At 42.1% G+C, this 24,538-nt stretch overlaps 1 protein-coding gene across 5 annotated transcripts in view; it reads left to right on the forward strand.

Moving 5' to 3' along the window:
* The window catches only part of ORC3 (origin recognition complex subunit 3), a 118,837-nt gene that overhangs the window by 58,612 nt on the left and 35,687 nt on the right, over nucleotides 1–24,538 (forward strand). For all 5 annotated transcript variants that reach the window (XM_083177106.1, XM_083177105.1, XM_083177103.1 and 2 more), the window contains exons 9-13: nucleotides 244–403; nucleotides 4,385–4,498; nucleotides 7,011–7,144; nucleotides 16,301–16,364; nucleotides 21,869–21,985. In XM_083177106.1, the coding sequence (XP_083033232.1) occupies nucleotides 244–403; nucleotides 4,385–4,498; nucleotides 7,011–7,144; nucleotides 16,301–16,364; nucleotides 21,869–21,985 (589 nt within the window). The remainder of the gene's footprint in view (nucleotides 1–243; nucleotides 404–4,384; nucleotides 4,499–7,010; nucleotides 7,145–16,300; nucleotides 16,365–21,868; nucleotides 21,986–24,538) is intronic.

Here is a 24,538-nt window from a genome sequence, read left to right on the forward strand (position 1 = left end):
GCACTACAGCAGACAGCGACACCCCAGGCAGGGAAGAGGAACTACATGGGTTTTCAAAGGTGGCGGGTGCTAGAATGAACACTATTAATATATTTATTAATAAATGTGTGTTTTATAGAGAGCAATAAATAATGATGTGCGTCACACTTTTCCAGTGTGTGTGTGTGTGTGTGTGTGTGTATTCTGCATATGTGTTACACTTCTTGTGCATATTATATGTTTTGTATTTTGTTTTCCTTACAGTCAGTACACCAATGACTTGCCCCTGGTCCTGGTATTTGGTATTGCCACATCTCCAATGATCATTCACAGACTGCTCTCTCACTCTGTCTCATCCCTGCTGTGCATAGAGCTCTTCCAGTCCTTATCATGCACAGAGCATTTGGCGACTGTTGTGGATAAGGTATGTCTTTCTATTGTCATCATTCCGATTGTTTAATCAATCACCTTATTATTTATCATTGCAATATTTAGAAGACATCTTAAACTTTCAATATTTATGAGTATTGTATTAATATTTCATTATTGATGCTGAATATTTAATATTAGTGAAACTTGAAATGTAATAATTATAGGGAACAAAGGTATGCCTGACATGTGAATATTGTTGTCTGTTTCTATGTACATATTTTCTTGATAATTGTAGTCAGATCCTTCATACATACATACATACAATAATGTTGTGGGTGCTGAACCCAGAAAAAAGAAACCAGCACACTACCTACTGTATTCAGTATGAAAAAATACGTTGTATTGAAGGTTCATAGAATAGCCATAGATATGTCCATAAAACCATAATGCAAATCATCATAGGTACTTATCGTCAAATGGGGGAGTTGGTAACAGAGCAGCCGTGTGTGGGTGTGTGTGTGTGGGCGTGTGGGCGTGTGGGCCTTTACTCTACATTAGTTTATATCATTAGGGAGCTTCGCTTATATTCATTGGTCAGGTAATAACACAGCTCTGCTTGTGCTCTCTGGACTTGTTGTACCCTTTTTTGCTTTGTTTTTTTATTGTATTGAATACATATATTTTGGTTTTGATAGTGAGAGTACCAAAGATTATCCTCCCCTTTTGAACAAAAAGAATAGTCATTCTAGAGTACAGTATATTAGTACTTGTACTTTTAGTGGTATTTAGCATATGCACTGGTTTGCAGTCTTTTTGTTCAGTTGGACTCTTATTTCCTGCAGTAGTTCATTTCGGAATCACAGTGTGCCTTATGCATACTGATTCACTCTCAAGTGAGCTCTTTAGCTTAGCAGTGTCCATCAAAATCAACATGGTGTATTTGTACCCATAAAAGCAGTTTGCAGAGCTTTTTTAATAAAACCTCACAACAAGGATTTTTTTGCCAGCACCTCTAACCTGCATTAGTCAACCTTGTTGTTCAGCAGTAGTAGTAGTAGTACGTTTATTTATAAGGCGCCGCAAAGTGTCTGCAGCGCCGTACATAGCAAACAAATGACAAGGTAACGTACAGGGTGTGTTGAAAAATACAGTATAAATAGGGGTATAGCTGGTAGAAATAAAATCTGCATCAGTTCAGAAGTAGGTGTCAAAATTGTCGAGGAGACTGAAGATGAAGTAGAGGAAGGGAAGAACAGGACAGGAGGACAGGTGAGGTAAAGAGGTAGGGTAAGTACGTGAAGCAGGAGGACCCTACTCATAAGAGTTAACATACTAAAAATAGGTGGGTGGACGAACGAAAAATAACAGGATACTGTAAGTAGGAACGGAGGGGAACGGAGGCAGGATAGGAGGATCAAAAGAGGTTAGGAGGAGGGATAGGCTAGTCGAAAAAAGTGGGTTTTGAGGGAGCGCTTGAAGGAGGTAAGGGAATCAGAAAGCCTGATGGGTGGCGGGAGGTTGTTCCAGTGCAGGGGGGCAGCGCGGGAGAAGTCTTGGACACAGGAGTGGGAGGAGGTGATTAGGTGAGAGGTCGGTCGGCGGTCAGCGATGGAGCGAAGAGGACGGGAGGGAGTGTGGATAGAGATCAGTGAAGAGAGGTAAGGAGCGGTGGAGGAGGAGAGAGCCTTGCAGGTGGTGGTGAGGAGTTTAAAGAGAACTCGGAAAGGAATGGGGAGCCAGTGAAGAGATAGACAGAGGCTGCTAATAGTAAAAATGACCATTAAATATGACATAGATATTGTGCAGCTAGGGAGGCATATTTAGCATGTTTATGACCAGGAAGGTCATAATCTATAGTAGGGATGTAGTTTTTAAAAGGCCTGGACACCTCTAAAAGACAATTAAGCAGTACATGTTGAGTATCCCTTATCCAAAATGCTTGGGACCAGAAGCATGTTGGATAAAGGTTAATTCCTTTTTTCGGTACTTGTTTCCTAGCACGGCCACAACGATTTCTATCGTGGTGGTCGTGTCGGAAAAAATCGTGTCGGTCGCGTCGGGTGCATACCAAAACGCACACGACGCGACCGACGCGATGTACCTGATTTCTCCATAGGCTTCAATGTTAAAATAATTTAACATTGAAGCCTATGGAGAAATCGGGTCCATCGTGTCCATAGGCTTCAATGTTAAATTATTTTAACATTGAAACTGAGTCCATTTAACATAGTAAAAAATGGGTAAAGGGCCAATATGGGCCATTTCTCATTGGGTATGGCCCCGTCAAGTGTGTAAAAAATAATGTCCCCCCATTGTGGCCGCCACCCCCACGATTGACGCGAACCCGAAGCGTGGCGAGCGCAGCGAGCCCGCGAGGGGCGGCGGTGCGCGTCCTCCAACCTTTTCATTCCCCTACTATCCATTTCGGCGTGGAGTTGAGACTAGATTAGTGTGGCGAGCCACCGAGCTCGAAGCGTGGCGAGTGTAGCGGACAGCTGTGAAGCCCGCGAGGGGACGCGGATACCTGTGAAGGTATCCGCGTCCCCTCGCGGGGCTCGCCACGCTTCGGGCTCGGTGGCTCGCTGCGCTCGCCACACTAATCTATTGTCAACTCCACGCTGACGTGGATAGTAGGGGAATGAAAAGGTCGGAGGACGCGCATCGCCGCCCCTCGCGGGCTCGCTGCGCTCGCCACGCTTCGGGTTCGCGGCAATCGTGACGGGGCCATACCCAATGAGAAATGGCCCATATTGGGCCTTTTCCCATTTTTTCCTATGTTAAATGGACTCGGTTTCAATGTTAAAATATTTTAACATTGAAGCCTATGGACAAATCGGGTCCATCGCATAGGCTTAAATGTTAAATATTTTAACATTGAAGCCTATGGAGAAATCGGGGGCATCGCGTCGGGCGCGCATAGGCTTCAATGTTAAAATATTTTAACATTGAAGCCTATGGGGAAATCGTGGGCATCGCGTCGGTCGCGTTGTGTGCCTTCTTAAGGCACACGACCGACGCGATGTACCACAGTTGTGGTTTTTTCAAGGGAAATCGCGGGCATCGTGTGCCTTAAAGTTAAGGCACACGATGCCCGCGATTGTGGCCGTGCTAGGAAACAAGTACCCTTTTTTCTGAATATTTTGTATATTTCCATGTGTGAACACAAAATGCATGTATGTTGTTTAAACTCATAAAATACATGCAAATATATTTTATTTGTGCATGAAACAAGGTTTCAAAACACGAAACAAAGTTTGTCTTCTAGGCACTGAATTTGAATGCCAAGCAATTATTTTCTTGCACATATTTAGTGCCAGTTACACATCATGTCCCCAGTAGTGCCAGTTATGCATCATGTCCCCAGTAGTGCCAGTTATGCATCATGTCCCCAGTAGTGCCAGTTACGCATCATGTCCCCAGTAGTGCCAGTTATGCATCATGTCCCCAGTAGTGCTTTATGCCCCCCTAAAAAAGGACATTTCAGAATAATTTGGATAACAGATATTCGGATAAGGGATACTCAACCTGTACTTACAAGGTTAAGTTAAATTACACCGAAGCCCAAGATTGCCAGAAAATTCTCTATTTTTCAATAGAATCTTTGGAATATAAAAACAAATTTATCAGATGTTCTTGGCTTTTTCCAAGACCTGTGATCATAAAAAAATATGGGAAAAATTGGGAATAATCCTGAGTAGATGGGAATTTTTAATTATCTAGATTTTCCTCAGTGGTGAAACCCAAATATGCACAGCTAAAATGCAGAATAACGTGTAATTTCTGAATAACATGATCCTGCTTGAATATGTGTAACAAAAAGGGATTTGACACATTCATTATAAATAACGCCCTTATGATGCAATGTGGCTCCCAGGTGTAAATCATCAAAGTGTATTGGTTTGCTTTGTGTTATATGTCAAATATCCCTATTACAAGTACATGTTAGGAGCAGAGAGCAACAGAACATATCAGATGACTAAACCTACTACTTTTGTTTATTTAGATATAGACTTAACCACTATTTCCCTTCCAGCTGCTTCTCTCCAACCAGTTTCCATTCAAGCTCAGTGGCAAAGTACTGCAGGTCCTCATCACTATATTTTTGTACCATGATTTTTCTGTTCAGAACTTCATCAAAGGTCTTCAGGTAATGATAATGAATTATAGAGGTCATATATTGTATTGCTTTCACTTCCGGTATGGTATATAGGTTATTTTGGGCGGAGGGGTCGGTGTGTGAAATGATCACGAACTAAAACTAAACATTTTTCTAATAAAGTATGGTAACGAGAGATCCAGATTTTATGTATTTTTTAATGAATATCAGAAGCTAAAACAGTTTGTAAGAAATTATCATACAGATTAAAAACAAGTGTATTATTGTCATGTCAAATATAATGTACATATATTAAATGACATGTAGACATGTGTTTTAGTTAATTCCATTGTATAATTATGTTTAGCTACGTCTATTGCAACCAGGGAATGTCCATCCAGTTTCTCCTTATTACTGGTGTAGTGGACTTTAGTGCTGCACATATACATTTCACAGGCACTGGTGACAGTTGAAGAGAGGGGCGGAATGATCTAGCGGGGAGTGATTTGTCCTGTAAGGGAAATAAGCACTGAGGTACCTGCTTTCACGAATGGATCATGCACCATCAGCTCTGACTCACCACAGGGTTGCCATTAGATGGGGTGTGTAACATCAGTAGTGCATTCCCAGAGCATGGTCTATAGCCACCTGTCACTGCTAAAGGTGCTGCCCAGGAAGCACCTATACCTATATGCTTGTTAGCGTGTGAGAGAACTGAAGGAGCAGGGGCTACGGCTGTAAGAGAATTACCTCAGCATAAGGGATCCGTGGTGATGGTTGGAAAGAGGGTGAGGTACTCCAGTACTAAAGCCAGGGAAAAATTGAGAGTTACGGCGAAGGGAGGCATTCTCTGTTCCCTGAGCTCTGCCCGCCAATGCATATTAGACAGCCTGGCCTCTAAGCGCTGTCAGCTGCCTCTAGAGCTAGCCCTTGTCCAGTTTATATACACTGCCTGCCACCCCCCATGATCTGCATCCCTCCAGCAGCTATGGAAGTGACTGATGCAGCTTTGAGGGACACTGTAGAATCAGGGCTATTTTTCAGCAGGCTCCAGCAGGAACTGAGGCCCTTATTCTAGGTCACTCTTTCTGACAAAATATTTCTTAGATGGACAAAACCATGTGCACTGTAGGTGAGGCAGGTGTAAAACCCCACCCAAGTAACACCTGCCTCACCTGCAGTACACATGGTTTTGTCCATCTAAGAAATACTTTGTCAGAAAGAGTGAACTAGAATAAGGGCCTCAGCTCCTGCTGGAGCCTACTGAAAAATAGCCCTGTGTAGAATGTTGGAGCTGCAGTCTGACTGATGCCTGCATTTATGAGGGAAGCAGAGGTGTGGGCAGTGCACAAGGCACTAATTCAAAGGTTGGTGATATAACAAAGCAGTGAGAGGAGAAAGGGTCAAACTAGTGACCACTAGAGTAGATGGGGAGGAGGTCCTATAAAGGAATACTGCACAGGGGCAGCAGCAAAGACTGTGGTTGTCCAAAGGGATTTTGAACTAACCTCAGATTAGAGATGAAAAATTGGAGGAGAGTAAAGTTTGGAAGCAGCAAAGCTATCTTGGAGACAAGAGGAGCCAGTGGGTGTTGTAAATGTCCTCGAACCAGAGGTGAATAGGATATAGGAGGTGAATAAATTAGACTTCAAAGGAGGAGCTGGATAGGGAGGGTTATAGGACTCTGGTAAAGGTACAGGAGAAAGGGAGTGCTAATGGGGAATGGAGATGAGTTTGGCAAACGTTAATTTTGTGCCGAGGGTTAGGAAAGAGAATTGTAATGGGACAGGAAGTAAGCAGAAATCAGAAAATAAATGGTCAATGTTTGTGGTGGGAGTATGATAGGAAGAGAAGGGTAAAGGAAATAGTTTATAGGAAAAGGAGAACTTATAATTGTGACAGAGATGGGGATGAGACCATGAAGAACAAGAGGAGCGGCAGTGGGATAGAATTATGAAGGGGTTGGTGAGTGGTCCAGGGCAGAATGTAAACTCAATGTAATCACGGTGGAAATGGGACAGAGTGACAAGGTAGGAGAAGGGAGAGCAAAATGTAAAATAGTGGCATAATAATGCACATATATGCAGTCAAGTAACATGGGATACACATAAGGATATCCGTAAAAAGAAAGCAGGATCAAATAGGATTTGAGGTAACACCATGGTAAAAAAAAAAGGGGCAAACCGGAAGCTACAGTTGAGAAGGCATAAACTTAAGGTATTGCATGGCACTGCAAAATGTTGTGTTATACCTTTTTGTTTGTGATGTCAGTTGAAGGTGATAACGCATCAGCCAACCAGTTCCTTACAAGTTACAGGCTGGGTTTGGAAAATGAGCGTTATGGACTGATTGGCTGGTGCGTTATCACCTTTGACTCTCTCTTCTCCAGGCTTAAGTCACATGCTCCATTGAGCCTAAATCTGAAGCTTTCAATTGTCTCTTTATTTTATCAAGGTGAACGTTAACAAACTCCCTCCTGTTATGATTTACCATGTGCTGTCCATTACGGTATGCTATAATGTTGCTGTGACATGCTTTATACATTGTGCACTTTTATTTCCAGCTTTCTGTGGTGGAACACTTTTATTCTCAGCCCCTCAGTGTTTTGTGTTGTGATCTACCAGAGATGAGGAGTCGCATAAAGAACTTATCTCATAATCAGTGTGAAAACATTCGGCATTTGGCATCCTTTATGAGGTTAGTATTCTACTCTGTACATTTAGATATATACTGTATGTGAGAAAACAGTAAAAGAAATTAGGGTCATATTTATGATGATATTTTGCAAGGGCATATCTGTACTAGAATCTCTAGCTGTACATTTTTCTCCAGCATACTTACGTCCGGCATCCCGGTAGTCTGTTCCGATGCAGGCATCCTAATTTGACGTTTGGGTTCAGGGAACGGTCTCCTGGCAGTAGTCGGGGTGCTGGAGTCGGTATTGTGAATGCATCCCGATTTTTTTTTATACCGCGTTTTCATGGTTTTCGTATTAGTTCATAAGTATCTTGAATCCATCCTTAATTTCCTTCTTAACCCCTTCCTGACAGAGCCAGTTTTTGCCTTCCTGACAAAGCCCTTTTTTTCAAATCTGACATGTATCACTTAAGTGGGGATAACTTTTTTTTGCTTTTACTTATCCCAGTGATTTTGAGATTGTTTTTTCGTGACACATTGTACTTCAAATTAGTGGTAAATTTTGGTCGATACAGTCTGTGTTTTTTTGTGAAAAATACCAAAATGTCGTAAAAAAATGGAAAATTTAGCAATTTGCAAAATGTTAAATTTTCTGCTTGTGAGACAAATAATCATACCACTCAAAATAGTTAATAACTAACATAGACCATATGTCTACTTTATGTTTCCATCATTATTTCAACTTCCTTTTAATTTTTTTGGACACTAGGAGGCTTACAATATGAATAGCAAATTCTCAAATTTTCAAGAAAATTTCAAACACTGATTTTTTTAGGGACCAGTTCAGTTCTGATGTGACTTTGAGGGACTTGTATGTGAGACACCCCCATAAATGATGCCATTTCAAAAACTGCACCCCTCACAGTATTCAAAACAGCATTTTGGAAGTTTGTTAACCCTTTAGGTGTTTCACAGGAATTAAAACAAAGTGTAGGTGAAATTTCAAAATTTCATTTTTTTTGCAGATTTGCAAATTTAATACATTTTTCTAAGGAACACAGTAGATTTTACTAGAGAAATGTGACTAAAAATTGATTCCCCCAATTATTTTGTTTTCATAAATATCCTATATGTGGCCCTAGTGTGCACGTTGACCAAACCACAGGCTTCATAATAGAAGGAGCACCTACTTGATTTTGGAGCCTCCTTTTTATGAGATTATTTTTTAGGCACCATGTAGGTTTCTAGGCACTATAAGATGCTAAAATTTAGGAACCCCCCCACAAGTGACCCTAATTTGCAAACTACACCCCTCAGGGAATTCATCTAGGGGTATAGTGTACATTTCAAACCCCCAGGGGTTTCACCAATTGTGGTACAACTGGGCAGTGAAAATGAAAAATTAAATTTTTTACACAAAAATGCAGTTCTGGCTCAAAATTTTTCATTTTCACAAGGAATGAAGGAGACAAAGCACTCCAAAATCTGTGCCCCAATTTCTCCCGAGTACGGCAATGCCTCACATGTGACCAAAAAATACCATTTGGGTGCATGGCAGGACTCAGAAGGGAAGGAGTGATTTTTGGATTTTGCAGCTCAGATTCTGGTGGAATGTTGGTGGGTGCTATGTTGCATTAGCAAGACCCCCCAAGCACCAATACAGTGGAACCCCCCCACAAGTGACCCCATTTTGCAAACTACACCCCTCAGGGAATTCATCTAGGGGTATAGTGTACATTTCAAACCCCCAGGGGTTTCACCAATTTTGATACAACTGGGCTGTGCAAATGAAAAATTACATTTTTTACACAAAAATGCAGTTCTGGCTCAAAATTTTTCATTTTCACAAGGAATGAAGGAGAAAAAGCACCCCAAAATCTGTGCCCCAATTTCTCCCGAGTACGGCAATGTCTCACATGTGACCAAAAAATACCATTTGGGTGCATGGCAGGACTCAGAAGGGAAGGAGTGATTTTTGGATTTTGCAGCTCAGATTCTGGTGGAATGTTGGTGGGTGCTATGTCGCATTAGCAAGACCCCCCAAGCACCAATACAGTGGAACCCCCCCACAAGTGACCCCATTTTGCAAACTACACCCCTCAGGGAATTCATCTAGGGGTATAGTGTACATTTCAAACCCCCAGGGGTTTCACCAATTTTGATACAACTGGGCTGTGCAAATGAAAAATTACATTTTTTACACAAAAATGCAGTTCTGGCTCAAAATTTTTCATTTTCACAAGGAATGAAGGAGAAAAAGCACCCCAAAATCTGTGCCCCAATTTCTCCCGAGTACGGCAATGTCTCACATGTGACCAAAAAATACCATTTGGGTGCATGGCAGGACTCAGAAGGGAAGGAGTGATTTTTGGATTTTGCAGCTCAGATTCTGGTGGAATGTTGGTGGGTGCTATGTCGCATTAGCAAGACCCCCAAAGCACCAATACAGTGGAAGCCCCCCACAAGTGACCCCATTTTGCAAACTACACCCCTCAGGGAATTCATCTAGGGGTATAGTGTACATTTCAAACCCCCAGGGGTTTCACCAATTTTGATACAACTGGGCAGTGAAAATGAAAAATTACATTTTTGTACACAAAAATGCAGTTCTGGCTCAAAATTTTTCATTTTCAGAAGGTATGAAGGAGAAAAAGCACCCCAAAATCTGTGCCCCAATTTCTCCCGAGTACGGCAATGCCTCATGTGTGACCAAAAAGTGCCAGGACTCAGAAGGGAAGGAGTGATATTTGGATTTTGCAGCACAGATTCTGGTGGAATGTTGGTGGGTGCTATGTCGCATTAGCAAGACCCCCAAAACACCAATACAGTGGAACCCCCCCACAAGTGACCCCATTTTGCAAACTACACCCCTCAGGGAATTCATCTAGGGGTATAGTGTACATTTCAAACCCCCAGGGGTTTCACCAATTTTGATACAACTTGGCAGTGAAAATGAAAAATTAAATTTTTTTACACAAAAATGCAGTTCTGGCTCAAAATTTTTCATTTTCAGAAGGTATGAAGGAGAAAAAGCACCCTAAAATCTGTGCCCCAATTTCTCCCGAGTATGGCAATGCCTCATATGTGACCAAAAAATACCAGTTGGGTGCATGGCAGGACTCAGAAGGGAAGGAGTGATTTTTGGATTTTGCAGCTCAGATTCTGGTGGAATGAATGGTGGGTGCTATGTGGCATTAGCAAGACCCCCGAAGCACGGTGAAATGATGAACCTAATAATCCATAGATGTGTGGTATATTTTAAAACACTCCTTTATACATAGGCCGGGTTTGTCGGGGCAAGTTTCACAGTGGAAAATAGTTTCCTTTCTTATTCCCTTTTTATAGCAAACTTTGCACCTTTTTTGTGTCCTGCCCTTTCTTGCAGTGGAGGGGATTTCGTTAGGAAAATGCTGCCCTGGTACAATACGGGGGCCAGTACTAGAAGTACTGGGGCCCTCTGCCTGCTGGTTCCCAAATATTAGGCCCTTTATGACTTCCTCTTGAAAGTGCATAAATGTCCCCCTCTGGCTGGTAGAACGGAATAGCACGTAAGCGTTATACAGTGCCATCTGGATGATATACACGGCCAGCTTCTTGTACCAGATTTTTGTTTTCCGCAGGGCACTGTACGGCTTCAGTACCTGATCTGAAAGATCCACTCCGCCCATGTACCTATTGTAATCCAGGATACAATTAGGTTTTGAGGTGTGGGTACTGGTACCTCGTACAGGGACGGAGGTGGTACTGTCTCCATGAATTGTTGTCAGTATAAGGACATCCCTCTTGTCCTTATATTTGACCAACAACATATTTTCGGTGCATATTCCCCTGCTTTCACCCCTTCTCATTACTTGGGCAATGTGCGTTTTTGGGAGGCCTCTTTGGTTCTTACGCACAGTACCGCAAGCTGCTGTACCTCTTGAACCAAGGGCCTTAAACAGGGGGATGCTAGTGTAAAAGTTATCCACATAGAGGTAATAACCTTTATCCAGGAAGGGGTGCACTAAATCCCAGACAATTTTTCTACTAACACCTACGAGGGAGGGGGGGCATTCTGGCGGTTCAATTCTTGAATCCTTCCCTTCATATACCCTAAACCTGTGGGTGTACCCTGAGGTGCTTTCACACAGCTTATACATTTTTATGCCATACCTTGCCCTCTTACTGGGAAGGTACTGGCGGAATTTAACCCTTCCTTTAAAATGTATAAGGGACTCGTCGATACAAATAAATTTTTCAGGGATGTACATCTCTTGGCACTGAAATGATCAATGACCGGCCTGACTTTGAATAGCCGGTCAAAGGTGGGATCATCTCTGGGTGGGCACTGTGCATTATCATTGTAATGCAAAAATTTAAGGATCATCTCAAAACGAGCCCGAGTCATGGCCATACGGTAAAATGGGGTGCTGTACAGAACATCTGTACTCCAATATTGCCTAATTTCTGGCTTTTTTACTATGCCCATATGAAACACCAGACCCCAAAACGTCATCATCTCTACTGCATCTACAGGGGTCCACCTAGCAAATGATGACGTGGGGTTTTGAGCAATGAACTGCTGGGCATATAAATTAGTTTGGTCCACCATTAAATTTATAAAATCATCAGAGAAAAATAATTTGAAAAAGTCAATTTCTCTGAGACCTGTGGAATCAAATTGGATTCCTGGCATGGCCAAAAACTCAGGAACCTGGGGCTCAAAATTGTCTGGTGGTGGGGTCCATACGAGATCAATTATTGGGGGGGGGGGGGTGTCTCAGCTGCTCTACGGGGGCGTCTTTGAGGGGGTCCCTCATCACCAGAGGAGGAAGAGGAGCTTAAGACGAAGCCTTCAAATTCCCCGCTTGCATCACTGGCTGTGTCAGAGTCAGAGGCAAGCATGGCATATGCCTCCTCCGCTGAATACATTCTTCTGGATGACTGGGATGACGTTTGAGATGACATTTGGGATGCCATTTTTATTTTTGTGTTTCTGGTAGTGAAATGTTTCAACACGTGTATAGTGTAGGGGGGGGGTACAAACTTTATTTCAACCCAGGGGGGTGTGTAGTGTGTATGTAGTGCAGAAAAAAAAAAAAATACTTTATACAGGAATTTGATCCCAATAAAAAAAAAAAAATTGAAGGGGTTAAAAAAAAAAAAAATTGAAGGGGTTAAAAAAAAAAAAAAAAAGGTCCTGCGCCAAAAATTGAGCACAGATGTTGGTCAGTAACGTCCGTCACTGAACAGCGCTCAAAGGCAACAGGAATTTGATCAAAAAAATAAATAAAAATAGATCAACCCTGTGCCGAAAAAGCTGATCAGTGATGTACGTCACTAATCAGCGCACAGTGGCCACAGGACACCCACAAAATCGCAGTGTGTGTAAAAAAAAAAATTAAAAAAAGACCCCACAGCACCCTCAAAAAAAAAAAAGGTGATCACTGATGCGACACTGATTACCAGTGAGGGGCAGCAGGTGCACAACCTTTGGTGCAACTGACAGTGCAACTGGCAGCAACTGACAGGTATATATAAAAAAAAAACCTCTGCACCCCCAAAAAGTTGCTGATCACCTCAGATATAGTGATCAGCACAAAAGGCGGGGGCAGCAGACACAAAATATAGCACTCTCTATCACTCTCTGTCACTATCTCTCTCTATCTCTCTATCTCTCAATATCTATCACTCTATGACACTGCAGCAGCAGCACTGACAGTAATATATATAAAAAATAACCCCTGCACCAGCCGCTGGGGAGATTTGCATAAGACGCGCCCGCCAATCACTGCCGGCGCCTCACCTCCACAGCCACTGTGATTGGCGGGCGCGTCTTCTGCACATCTCCCCGGCAGCAGCAGCAGCAGCCATCCCCGGCGCCTGGTATGTAATATAGGAGGGCGGGCGGCTGATACATCTGTAATATAGGCGGGCGGGCGGCTGATACATCAGTAATATAGGCGGGCAGCTCAGCTGATTAATCGGTAATATAGCCGGGTGGGTGGCGGGGGAGATATGTAGAAGATGCGCCCGCCAATGCTGCTTCTCTCACCCTCCCTTCCCCAGTGACTGACACATCCAGGGGTTGTCATTTACCCCTGGATTAACCCCCAAACAGGTTAATGTGATTATGTCTGATTCTCATAATCAGACATAATCACATTAACCTGTTTGGGGGGTGACACCCCCCTTCCTCCACACTGTCACTTTTTATGGTGTCTCTGCCCACATGTATATGCCGCTGCCCGTGTGTATAATGCCCACATGTATATGCCACTGCCCGTGTGTATAATACCCACATGTATATGCCGCTGCCCTGTGTATAATGCCCACATGTATATGCCGCTGCCAGTGTGTATAAGCCCACATGTATATGCCGCTGCCAGTGTGTATAATGCCCACATGTATATGTCGCTGCCCGTGTGTATAATACCCACATGTATATGCCGCTGCCCATGTGTATAATGCCCACATGTATATGCCGCTTGCCAGTGTGTATAATGCCCACATGTATATGCCGCTGCCAGTGTGTAGAAGCCCACATGTATATGCCCCTGCCAGTGTGTATTATGCCCACATGTATATGCCGCTGCCAGTGTGTATAAGCCCACATGTATATGCCGCTGTCAGTGTGTATAATGCCCACATGTATATGCCGCTGCACTGTGTATAATGCCCACATGTATATGCCGCTGCCCTGTGTATAATGCCCACATGTATATGCCGCTGCCCGTGTGTATAATGCACACATGTATATGCCGCTGCCCGTGTGTATAATGCACACATGTATATGCCACTGCCCTGTGTATAATGCCCACACATATATGCCGCTTCCCTGTGTATAATGCCCACACGTATATGCCGCTGCCCTTGTGTATTATGCCCACATGTATATGCCAGTGCCCTGTGTATAATGCCCACATGTATATGCCGCTGCCAGTGTGTATAATGCCCACATGTATATGCCGCTGCCCTTGTGTATTATGCCCACATATATATGCCGGTGCCCTGTGTATAATGCCCACATGTATATGCCACTGCCAGTGTGTATAATGCCCACATGTATATGCTGCTGCCCTGTGTATAATGCCCACATGTATATGCCGCTGCCCTGTGTATAATGCCCACGCGTATATGCCGATAATTGATAATTTTTATATGGCCCCCGAAGGGTTTTCAAATTTTCCAAATGGCCCTCGGTAGAAAAAAGGTTTCCCACCCCTGCTCTAGAGCCATAAACTCTCAATGAGATAATGATACATTCAACAGACGATGAAAATCAAGCTTGAAACAAATATACATATATTTAAAAAAATCTATATTGTAAAAAGAGGTGGGTCTTTAATGAGTTCATTCAAGTCACCTTGATTAGATGTTTGCAAACATGAAACGGAAGTATACAGCTTCTATACTAAATTAACATGAATGTCCCACAAAGATGTTACCAAATGGGAGCAATCAAACGGCTGATATATACTTTAGATGCACCATTGGCCAGTGTGTACGAGCGGTATATCTGTGAACGTCGATGCACACAGCTGATGCCCAATAGATCTAAAGATCTATTGGAGCATCATGCTGTATTTGTGCCGAAAAAGCTGATCAGTGATGTACGTCACTAATCAGCGCACAGTGGCCACAGGACACCCACAAAATCGCAGTGTGTGTAAAAAAAAAATTTAAAAAAAGACCCCACAGCACCCTCAAAAAAAAAAAAAGGTGATCACTGATGCGACACTGATTACCAGTGAGGGGCAGCAGGTGCACAACCTTTGGTGCAACTGGCAGCAACTGACAGGTATATATAAAAAAAAAAACCTCTGCACCCCCAAAAAGTTGCTGATCACCTCAGATATAGTGATCAGCACAAAAGGCGGGGGCAGCAGACACAAAATATAGCACTCTCTATCACTCTCTGTCACTATCTCTCTCTATCTCTCACTATCTATCACTCTGACACTGCAGCAGCAGCACTGACAGTAATATATATAAAAAATAACCCCTGCACCCCCAAAAAGTTCCTGGGGGTGCACAAAAGGGGGACAGCAGACACAAAATATAGCACTCTCTGTCACTATCTCTCTCTATCTCTCTCTATCTCTCTATCTCTCACTATCTATCACACTATGACACTGCAGCAGCAGCACTGACAGGTATTTATATAAAAATAAAACCCTGCGCCCCCAAAAAGTTGCTGATCAGTTAATTTATACTGATCAGCACAAAAGGGGGGGCAGCAGTCAGTTATATAAAAAATATATAGCACAATCTGTCACTATCTCTCTATCTCTCTCTATCTCTCTCTATCTCTCTATCTATAACTTTATCACACTGCAGCAGCACAAAATATAGCACTCTCTGTCACTAGCCCTCTCTATCTCTCTCTATCTCTCTCTCTCTATCTCTCTATCTATACTCGATGACACTGCAGCAGCACAACACAGCACAGGAAGTCACAGCAAGAAGCAAGAAGTAGCAAGATCCAGGCAGTGATCAGGTAAGTATTTTGTAAGGTTCAGGTCAGTACACTGCGGCAGCTAGGCACGGTGACCGCACTGCACGCAATTCCAGACCGGAATGGCGTCTGCAGTGCAGTCACCGTTAGTTTAAACCCCCCTCCATGGCTGTGATTGGTTCGTCGGTCCGACGAACCAATCACGGCCTTTGGGGGCGGGCGGGGTGAGGTGGGGTGACACCAGTGTCACCCTTACACCCCGCGGTGATTGGTGCTGTACTTTACAGCACCAATCACCTCCGATCCCTGTGTCACCGGCGAACGTTATTCGCCGGTGACACAGAAAACGCTGTAATTGGCTGTTCACACTGAACAGCCAATCACAGCGATCGCCGACGGGGGGGGCGGCATCGCAGCCCCCCCTGGGCATGCAGGGACATGTCTGCTGTCAGGGACAGCAGACATCGTCCCTCTGTCACTGCGTCTCTAGACGCAGTGACAGTTTGAAGCCATGACGTATATATACGTCATGTGTCGGGAAGTACATCCCGGCCATGACGTATATATACGTCAAATGTCGGGAAGGGGTTAAACCTTCTCAAACTGAAGGAAAAGTTTATTTGGAATTTAGGAACATTAAAGATCTTTCATGACACCTTAATTAATAGCTTTTTCATTGATCAAATAGTAAGTTTACCTGAAAACAGTGGATTTAGATATCCATCAACAACCAGCATTTTATATATATTTTGTCATTGTATTTGTTTCTTTCATTTCAGGTACGTTGAAAGTCAGACACCTGAGACACAAGTGAAGCTTTTAACCAATGATGATTATTTAAAGGTAATTATGTAAATTAATCATCTGATCTTAGTGTATTTTTTTTTTTAAATGTACTTTTTCATTTAAGTTTGTTTTACTTATATTATATTAATATGTTTCTAATTAAAATATTCTAGTTTGGAAAAGCCATGGTGGTTGATTAATGTAGCATTTCATACATTCATTTCAGACTTGTGATTTTTGCATAATAAAATATTAAGGCCCCCATACACTAGCACAATTCAAGCCGATTTCACCCAATCTGCCGAGAAATCGACCCAAATTGGATGAGTTTGACATCCCCTCCAACCCGATATGCGGTCCTGTGAGCATCGGGTCGGACTCTACAAATTGAACCCGTTGCAGGTTTAGTCTATCGTATCTGATGCATCAGTGGCACATTGCGAGTGTTTTAGTACCCACAATGTGTTGGGTCCGATTCGTAGGGATGTGTGCCAGCGGTGAACCACCGCTGGCACACACCTATGTGTGTGCAGCACATGCAGTATGTGCAGCACTTTCAGCCAATCAGCAGCTGAGAGAGACCTCTCAGCCAGTTGCCAGCCGGCCAGTATTTTATTTTTAAATGATGCTGCCACTTCCCACCCAGCACATGATGCTGAGCACTTCCATACACTGCCCAAGATCCACCGCTGCACGGTCATCCCCTGGGCACTCAGCACAGCCTGGCAATCGCTGCTGCATGGTCACCCCCACCTTTCGGGTGCTCATCATAGCCTGGCAACCGCTGCTGATTGGGACCCACTGCTGCCGCCCCCGCTGCTCACCAATTTTGTTTTGTTAAACACCAGCTCCCCAGATATGGGGGGCCTTTAGAATGGATGAAAGTTGTCTAGAGTTGAACTGATTAAAATATATGAAAGTGCATTGCTGGACTTGGGCACTCTGGGCCTGATTCATAGAAGTACGCAATGCAAAAATTACAGGCCTGTAGTGATTAACTGTGATCCTGTATGCAGAAAACGTGGCTCCTGCACTTCAAATCTCAAACTATTCTGCCTGAGGATAAGGATACTCAGGGAGCCATTTATAGAAGGATTTGTGGCCACTGCTGGGTATTTGTACAAAGTTGATTGGATCTTTGAACATCTCAATAGAAATCAAGGCATCTGTATCGTAATTTCACATATCAGCTGCATATGGAATCACAACTGTAAATGCATACACCTACAATTCTGAATCAGTCCCCAGTCCATAAAAAATGTTTAGTTGATCAGAGTTGGGGTTTCCATCTTTAATCCGATCCAAGCTAGGATGTTTGGTTAAATCGTAAGAAATGTAACCCAGAACTTTTTGAAATAATGAATTTTGAAAAACTGAATGTAAAAGAAGAATGGCTGATATATTGCTGGTCTGTCAGGCCAGTCTCTACCAGCAATATGGCTGTGAACAACGTCTTTTACAAACCTATTGCGCCAGCTGTATAGCATCATGCTGTGTGTGTACAGGTGATCCGCCGAACGACCATACACCCTCTGCACAAGCAGTTGTTGATTAACAGTGCATAATACCTAGTCTGATCTGTCTGCAGATTAATTAATCTAGATATATATGTAGGTGTGTACCTAGCTTTAGGCCCCAGCACTCACTGCTACATTTTGCATTGTAGATGTCCCCTGCTATCATTGGACTCTTATCTTAGTAAATTGACCCCAGTGACTACAAATGATAGACCCTGATTTGATATGCTTATGGCCCTCCATTCAGAAGATGGTATTTCCTGCTGGGGTGTCAGATCAATACCCCCCCCCCCCCTCCTCTTTTGTATAGATGCTTTACCATAAAGCACAAAGAATAGTACTGAATCTCATAGATGGTTAGTACAAGTAAAGATGGGAGAGCAATAAATAACAAATAACTAAGCTACAAATCTCCTTAAACAGTTACCGTAATATCGCAAATCATTATTATTATTATTATTATTATTATTATTATTATTCTATGACTCTTGCATTTTTGTTCTGGTGCTGTAAGTGGCACTTGCCTTAAACAGTGTAGGGCTTGTATCTTCATTATCAGATAAGAAGTGTAAATGCAGGTGAGCACTGGTCTGTGCTGTTGAAGGTTTAGGCCCAGACACAGCAGATAATACAGCTGATGAAAGACAGACCGCTGCTTATTAATAGATACATATCTTTTTTTCTGAACGCTTCGGTTGTGCTCACAAAAGAGAAAATGACTAATTACATGTTTCAGAGTCTCTGGTGGCATATCAGAAAGTATGGATTTCTTTTCTTCTATCATTCCCGGCTGATGCTGCTTTTTCTGCCTTTCAGCTGCTGCTAGTTTTTATCATTTCACAATTGCTTTTCTGGTCTCCCATGGGGGCACTTCACTCAGCCCCGTTTGTCTTGTTTTTTGGAAGTAATTGACAGTCTATTGATTTTTTTTTTTTTTTTATTAAACTCTTTAACTCTTTCAACACCAGGTTTGGCAGTGGTTTGCTTTCTGTGTTACTGCTATGTTACAGATGGGCACGTTTAAAGCTGGGTACAGATCAATCGATCGGCAAATATATTTGCAGGCAGATCGGGCAGTCTGTCTTCCATAAACGCTGCCCGATCCGTTGGGACTGACATCACAAATAGGCGGGCGCACTTACCTGACAATAACTAGCGTCTCCCGGCGCGGCTGTAGGTGCGGTGGGCGGATTGCCTGTACACACAGCATGATGCTCCAATATATCTTTAGATCTATTGCGCATCAGCTGTGTGCAACGACGTTCACAGATATACCGCTCGTACACACTGGCCAATCGTGCATCTAAAGTATATATCAGCCGTTTGATGGCTCCCATTTGGTAACATCTTTGTTAATTGTTAATTTAGTATAGAAGCTGTATACTTCCGTTTCATGTTTGCAAACATCTAATGAAGGTGACTTGAATGAACTCATTAAAGACCCACCTCTTTTTACAATATAGATTTTTTTTTTTATATATGTATATTTGTTTTAAGCTTGATTTTCATCGTCTGTTGAATGTATCATTATCTCATTGAGAGTTTATGGCTCTAGAGCAGGGGTGGGGAACCTTTTTTCTACCGAGGGCCATTTGGAAAATTTGAAAACCCTTCGGGGGCCATATAAAAATTATCAATTATCGGCATATACGCGTGGGAATTATACACAGGGCAGCGGCATATACATATGGGCATTATACACACTGGCAGCGGCATATACATGTGGGCATTATACACAGGGCACCGGCATATACATGTGGGCATAATACACAAGGGCAGCGGCATATACATGTGGGCATTATACACAGGGCAGCGGCATATATGTGTGGGCATTATACACAGGGCAGCGGCATATACATGTGTGCATTATACACATGGGCAGCGGCATATACATGTGGGCATTATACACAGGGCAGCGGCATATACATGTGGGCATTATACACAGTGCAGCGGCATATACATGTGGGCATTATACACACTGACAGCGGCATATAAATGTGGGCTTATACACACTGGATGCGGCATATACATGTGGGCATTATACACACTGACAGCGACATATACATGTGGGCATTATACACACTGGCAGCGGCATATACATGTGGGCTTATACACACTGGCAGCGGCATATACATGTGGGCATTATACACAGGGCAGCGGCATATACATGTGGGCATTATACACACGGGCAGTGGCATATACATGTGGGCATTATACACACGGGCAGCGGCATATACATGTGGGCAGAGACACCATAAAAAGTGACAGTGTGGAGGAAGGGGGGGTGTCACCCCCCAAACAGGTTAATGTGATTATGAGAATCAGACATAATCACATTAACCTGTTTGGGGGTGAATCCAGGGGTAAATGACAACCCCTGGATGTGTCAGTCACTGGGGAAGGGAGGGTGAGAGAAGCAGCATTGGTGGGCGCATCTTCTACATATCTCCCCCGCCACCCGCCCGGCTATATTACCGATTAATCACCGATTAATCAGCTGAGCTGCCCGCCTATATTACTGATGTATCAGGCGCGTCTTATGCAAATCTCCCCGGCGGCAGCAGCAGCCATCCCCAGCGGCTGGTATGAAATATAGGCGGGCGGGCGGCTGACACTTCAGTAATATAGGCGGGCGGGCGTGCCGGACATACTGGGTGCGGGGGCCGGAGGTTCCCCACCCCTGCTCTAGAGCAAATCAAGGTTTAGCATTTAATCAATTTCAATACATTTTATCTGAAGTGTTTGTGCATCTATTCATACCAACCCTGTATCATTTTATATTAGCACAGAGATCCTAAATACATTAATGTCATTATTGGCACTTGCTTTTTTTTTCTCAAAAAGTTCTCTCAATATGCAATCACTGGCATATTAGAACTCTGCTGCTCACAATATTAAGATTTAAAATTTATTAGGCAGTATAATTGTGCTTTTTTATTAGTGCCTGAATTCCCTTTTTTTCTTTCTTTTTTTTCTTCTTATGCTGTGGATGAGCTTAATAGTTAAATGATTGATATGTGTAATAGTTATGTTACCTTGCTCTCCCTTTAAACCAGAACACTCATGAATTAAACAGGTTTTCTATGTGCTTAAAATGAGGTGAAATGCAGTTTTAAAGTCAGTCAGCCAGCCACTGAATTTATGAATGGTTATGTCACTGGATTACAATTAGATTTATTCGTGATGAACCCTTCATGCTGGCAGACCAATATTTTCGTCAAATGTAGACCTTTTCTAATTTAACAATACCTTCTAGAGGGGCAGATCAACTCCTATTCTCAGATATCCCACACTTGAGGCCAGATAAAAAGGAGTCCCCACTGCTCTCCTACTTAAGGGGGAAAAGGGAAATTTGGAGCCCCTTGCTCAGTTCTGTTTGCATCCAGTGTGTTTTTTCTATCATTTTTTTTTTTTATGAACTGCTGCCCTTCCCTTGTTCCTCAGCTTTGCGCCAGGAGGATTTTTGTCTGACATCGATGTGATATATGTTCTGCTAAAGTTTTCTTGAGAATTGATTGTGCCACTAATTGAATTAGGTCCGATTTTTCAACTAGGTGGAAAATCTGCACTTTCCTCCATTTTTTTAGGGCAAATAAGGATTTGCCCTATTCAGTCGGCGGGAAAAATTTAGTAGTGTCGAAAAAAAAAAACCACACCTGGATCCACGTGTTTTCGCCAACTTGCCTGCGAAATTGCGGCCATTTGTGGCACTTTTTGAGACATTTTTCACCAATGCCTTTTTGCAAAAGAAAAGAAGGGAAAAGGCATTGACAAAAAAATGTCTTCAATAGCTGCAAAATGGTCGCAGTTGAATAGTCGGGTATCGAAATACTCCCATTTTTTGCCTATGCCTAGTCCCATTTATTGCCCCATAGTCCTCTATATGTTGACCAAGTTATCTTAGATTAATCCGCTTACTTTGTTTAATTCTTTAACTAAACTAAACCCAGAATGATTAAAGTATATTTTATACATTTCTAAAAATCTGTGAACTTATTTTCTGTATTTCTCATAAATGTCTCCAACTATGTTTTTGTTTTTCAGGAAATGACCCAAAAGTTCCTAGAAGACTTAGACTCTTATCATGAGAATTTTATTCTGGTCTTGAAGTGTCTGCATCATTTCACCTGTATACTTCCCAAGTATCCTCTAGGAAAACAGGTGAGCATAAAGTATTGCCATGTTATGAGAAATGTTTTGTTTTGATGTTATATAAAGTTGTACCCAAGACTGTTGTACTGTATGTGTGTGTGTGTGTGTGTTTTATTTTAAACTAGTTAAAAGCCCATCAAAATGACCGCTTCCACAATGTACTGTGACTGTTTTCAGCCCATAAATTCTCCACCTCAGTCCCAATACCTATCTGCTCCTACCTCCAATCTCTGTCTTCACAGCTCCCTCTCTCCACATCTAGCAGGTTAGTGTAAAATGAGGTGAATGTTCTATCCTTAAGGATACAGGCTTCACCTCGAATTGCAGCAGTTATATTTTGTCGGGATAGTCAGTTCCAACTGTTTATAAAACAAGAAATTAAGCAAAGACTCAACCCTTGTCATAAAACAGGCAGACAAGGGGGGGCTGGTAATACAGGATAGGTCCGACTACGTCGCAGAAGCTTATCGACAACTCAACGATGTAGGGACCTATACAAAACTGTTAGCCGACAACACCCCAACCTTTCTGTGTGAGCTGAAAGGTCTATTACACACAGCTCTTTATGATAACGTCATATCCAGAGAGGAATTCAAATTTCTGTACACCTATCGCCCCACAGTTCCCATATACCATCACCTTCCCAAAATTCACAAGTCCCTCACTTCGCCCTCCGGCATCCCATAATATCTGGTATAGTTTCCCTCACTTCCAATTTATCCCTATATGTTGACACATACCTCCAACCCCGGGTTGCGCACTTAAAATCACACATAAAAGGCAATACCCATTTTTTGAAACTCATTAAAAATGTAATTTGGCAAGATTCATATGCATTTTTGACACTTGACGTTCAGATTTTTTACACAAACATTCTGCACAATGTAGGTACAAATGCTATTAGAAAACAGTTATTGTCAGACAATGATTTAGATGTCAAACAAATAAATTTTTTGACAGATTCCATATCATTCATATTACAACACAATCACTTCCTTTTTCTGGACACACATTATCTGCAGCGGATTGGGAAGCCCCCAGTTACGTCAACCTCTAAATGGGTCAATTTAAAGACCAACGTGTGTGTGTGTGTGTGTGTGGGGGGGGTGCACCTGGTCCTCTATGGCTGTTACAGTACATCAATCATTTATTTTTAATTTGGGATGGGGACGAGTCATCAGCCACCAACTTTGTCACATCACTTAATAACAACAGGTATAATTTAAAATTCACTTCACTGTATCACCCCACATCGATGAACTTCCTGGATGTGGCGTTAGAAATCAAGGATAGGAAAATTCATATTGCCAATTTTGTACAAGAAGTTGGTACTAATGCCTATTTACATTATAAGAGTAGTCATCTTCTAATTTGGAAGAAGAACATTCCAAAGAGTCAAATTCTTAGACTATGGAGGAATTGTAGTGATAGAGAAGTTTTTGAAAAACAAGCTGTAGAAATGGCCAGCTTTATAGAGAGAGGGTATACTCCACCAATAATAGAAAAGGCTCTAGAAGAAGTAAGAACAATAGATAGAGACCTACTCCTTTCAGCATCAATAAAGAATAGCGAGAATAAAAATAACAGAAAAACAAAAAAGATATGAGAGAAGACTCTGACCTAGCATTCATTTCAACCTTTCATAACCAGCATCAAAAAATACAAAAACATTTTACTAAAAAATGATCCAATCCTTAAACAAGATCATATCTTGAGAGACCTTATTCTGGCCAAGCCGCAATTTATCTATAGGAAAAGCAAATCCTTGAAAAACATTCTAGCTCCAAGTTTTCTAAAACCTGTTTTGGTGGAAAATACAAATAAAAATAACATGTGGCTAACACCACTACTGGGCTTCTATAAGGAATTGCACCACATGTCAGCATGTAGATAAGACAAAAATAGTACCTGGAACTAAACCATCCATATGTATAAAAAGTTTTATCCACTGCAATTTAGAATATGGCATATACATGCTGACATGTGGTTGCAATCTACATTATGTAGGAAGGACAACAGGAAAATTGAAGACCAGATTTATGGAACACCGCTGTAACGTTATAAATAAAGTCATGACTCATAGTGTAACTAAACATTATCTTGAAAACCATAACAGTAATCCCACATGTCTCAAAATAACAGGACTAGAACAGATTCCTATAATATCGAGAAGAGGAGACAGATATAAAAATTGTGTCCAAGAGATTTTTTGGGATGTTCAAAATCGATTGCTTAAATCCAAAAGGTCTCACAAAGCCGTTGAACTCAATGTAGCACTGTAAAATGGAGTTGGTTATATGAAAAAATACTCTATGCTCTGCTTTATGTTGTGTACTAAAACTCAATTTATTTGTGATTTGACAATCAGTTAAGAAACTCGTAGGGTGAGGGGAGCAGAGAGGGAGAAGGAGTTAGGAGTAAGAAATGGGTATACATAATGAATGATACCCATTGAAATTAGATTGATGTGTGTATATATATATATATATATATATATATTAAGAATTTTTTTTTACCATATGAAATCATATAATTTATATATAAATAATATTTGCCTAGCAG

The sequence above is a fragment of the Crinia signifera genome, chromosome 3 (assembly GCF_055691185.1).
Source record: "Crinia signifera chromosome 3, ASM5569118v1, whole genome shotgun sequence".
NCBI classification, from domain to species: domain Eukaryota; kingdom Metazoa; phylum Chordata; class Amphibia; order Anura; family Myobatrachidae; genus Crinia; species Crinia signifera.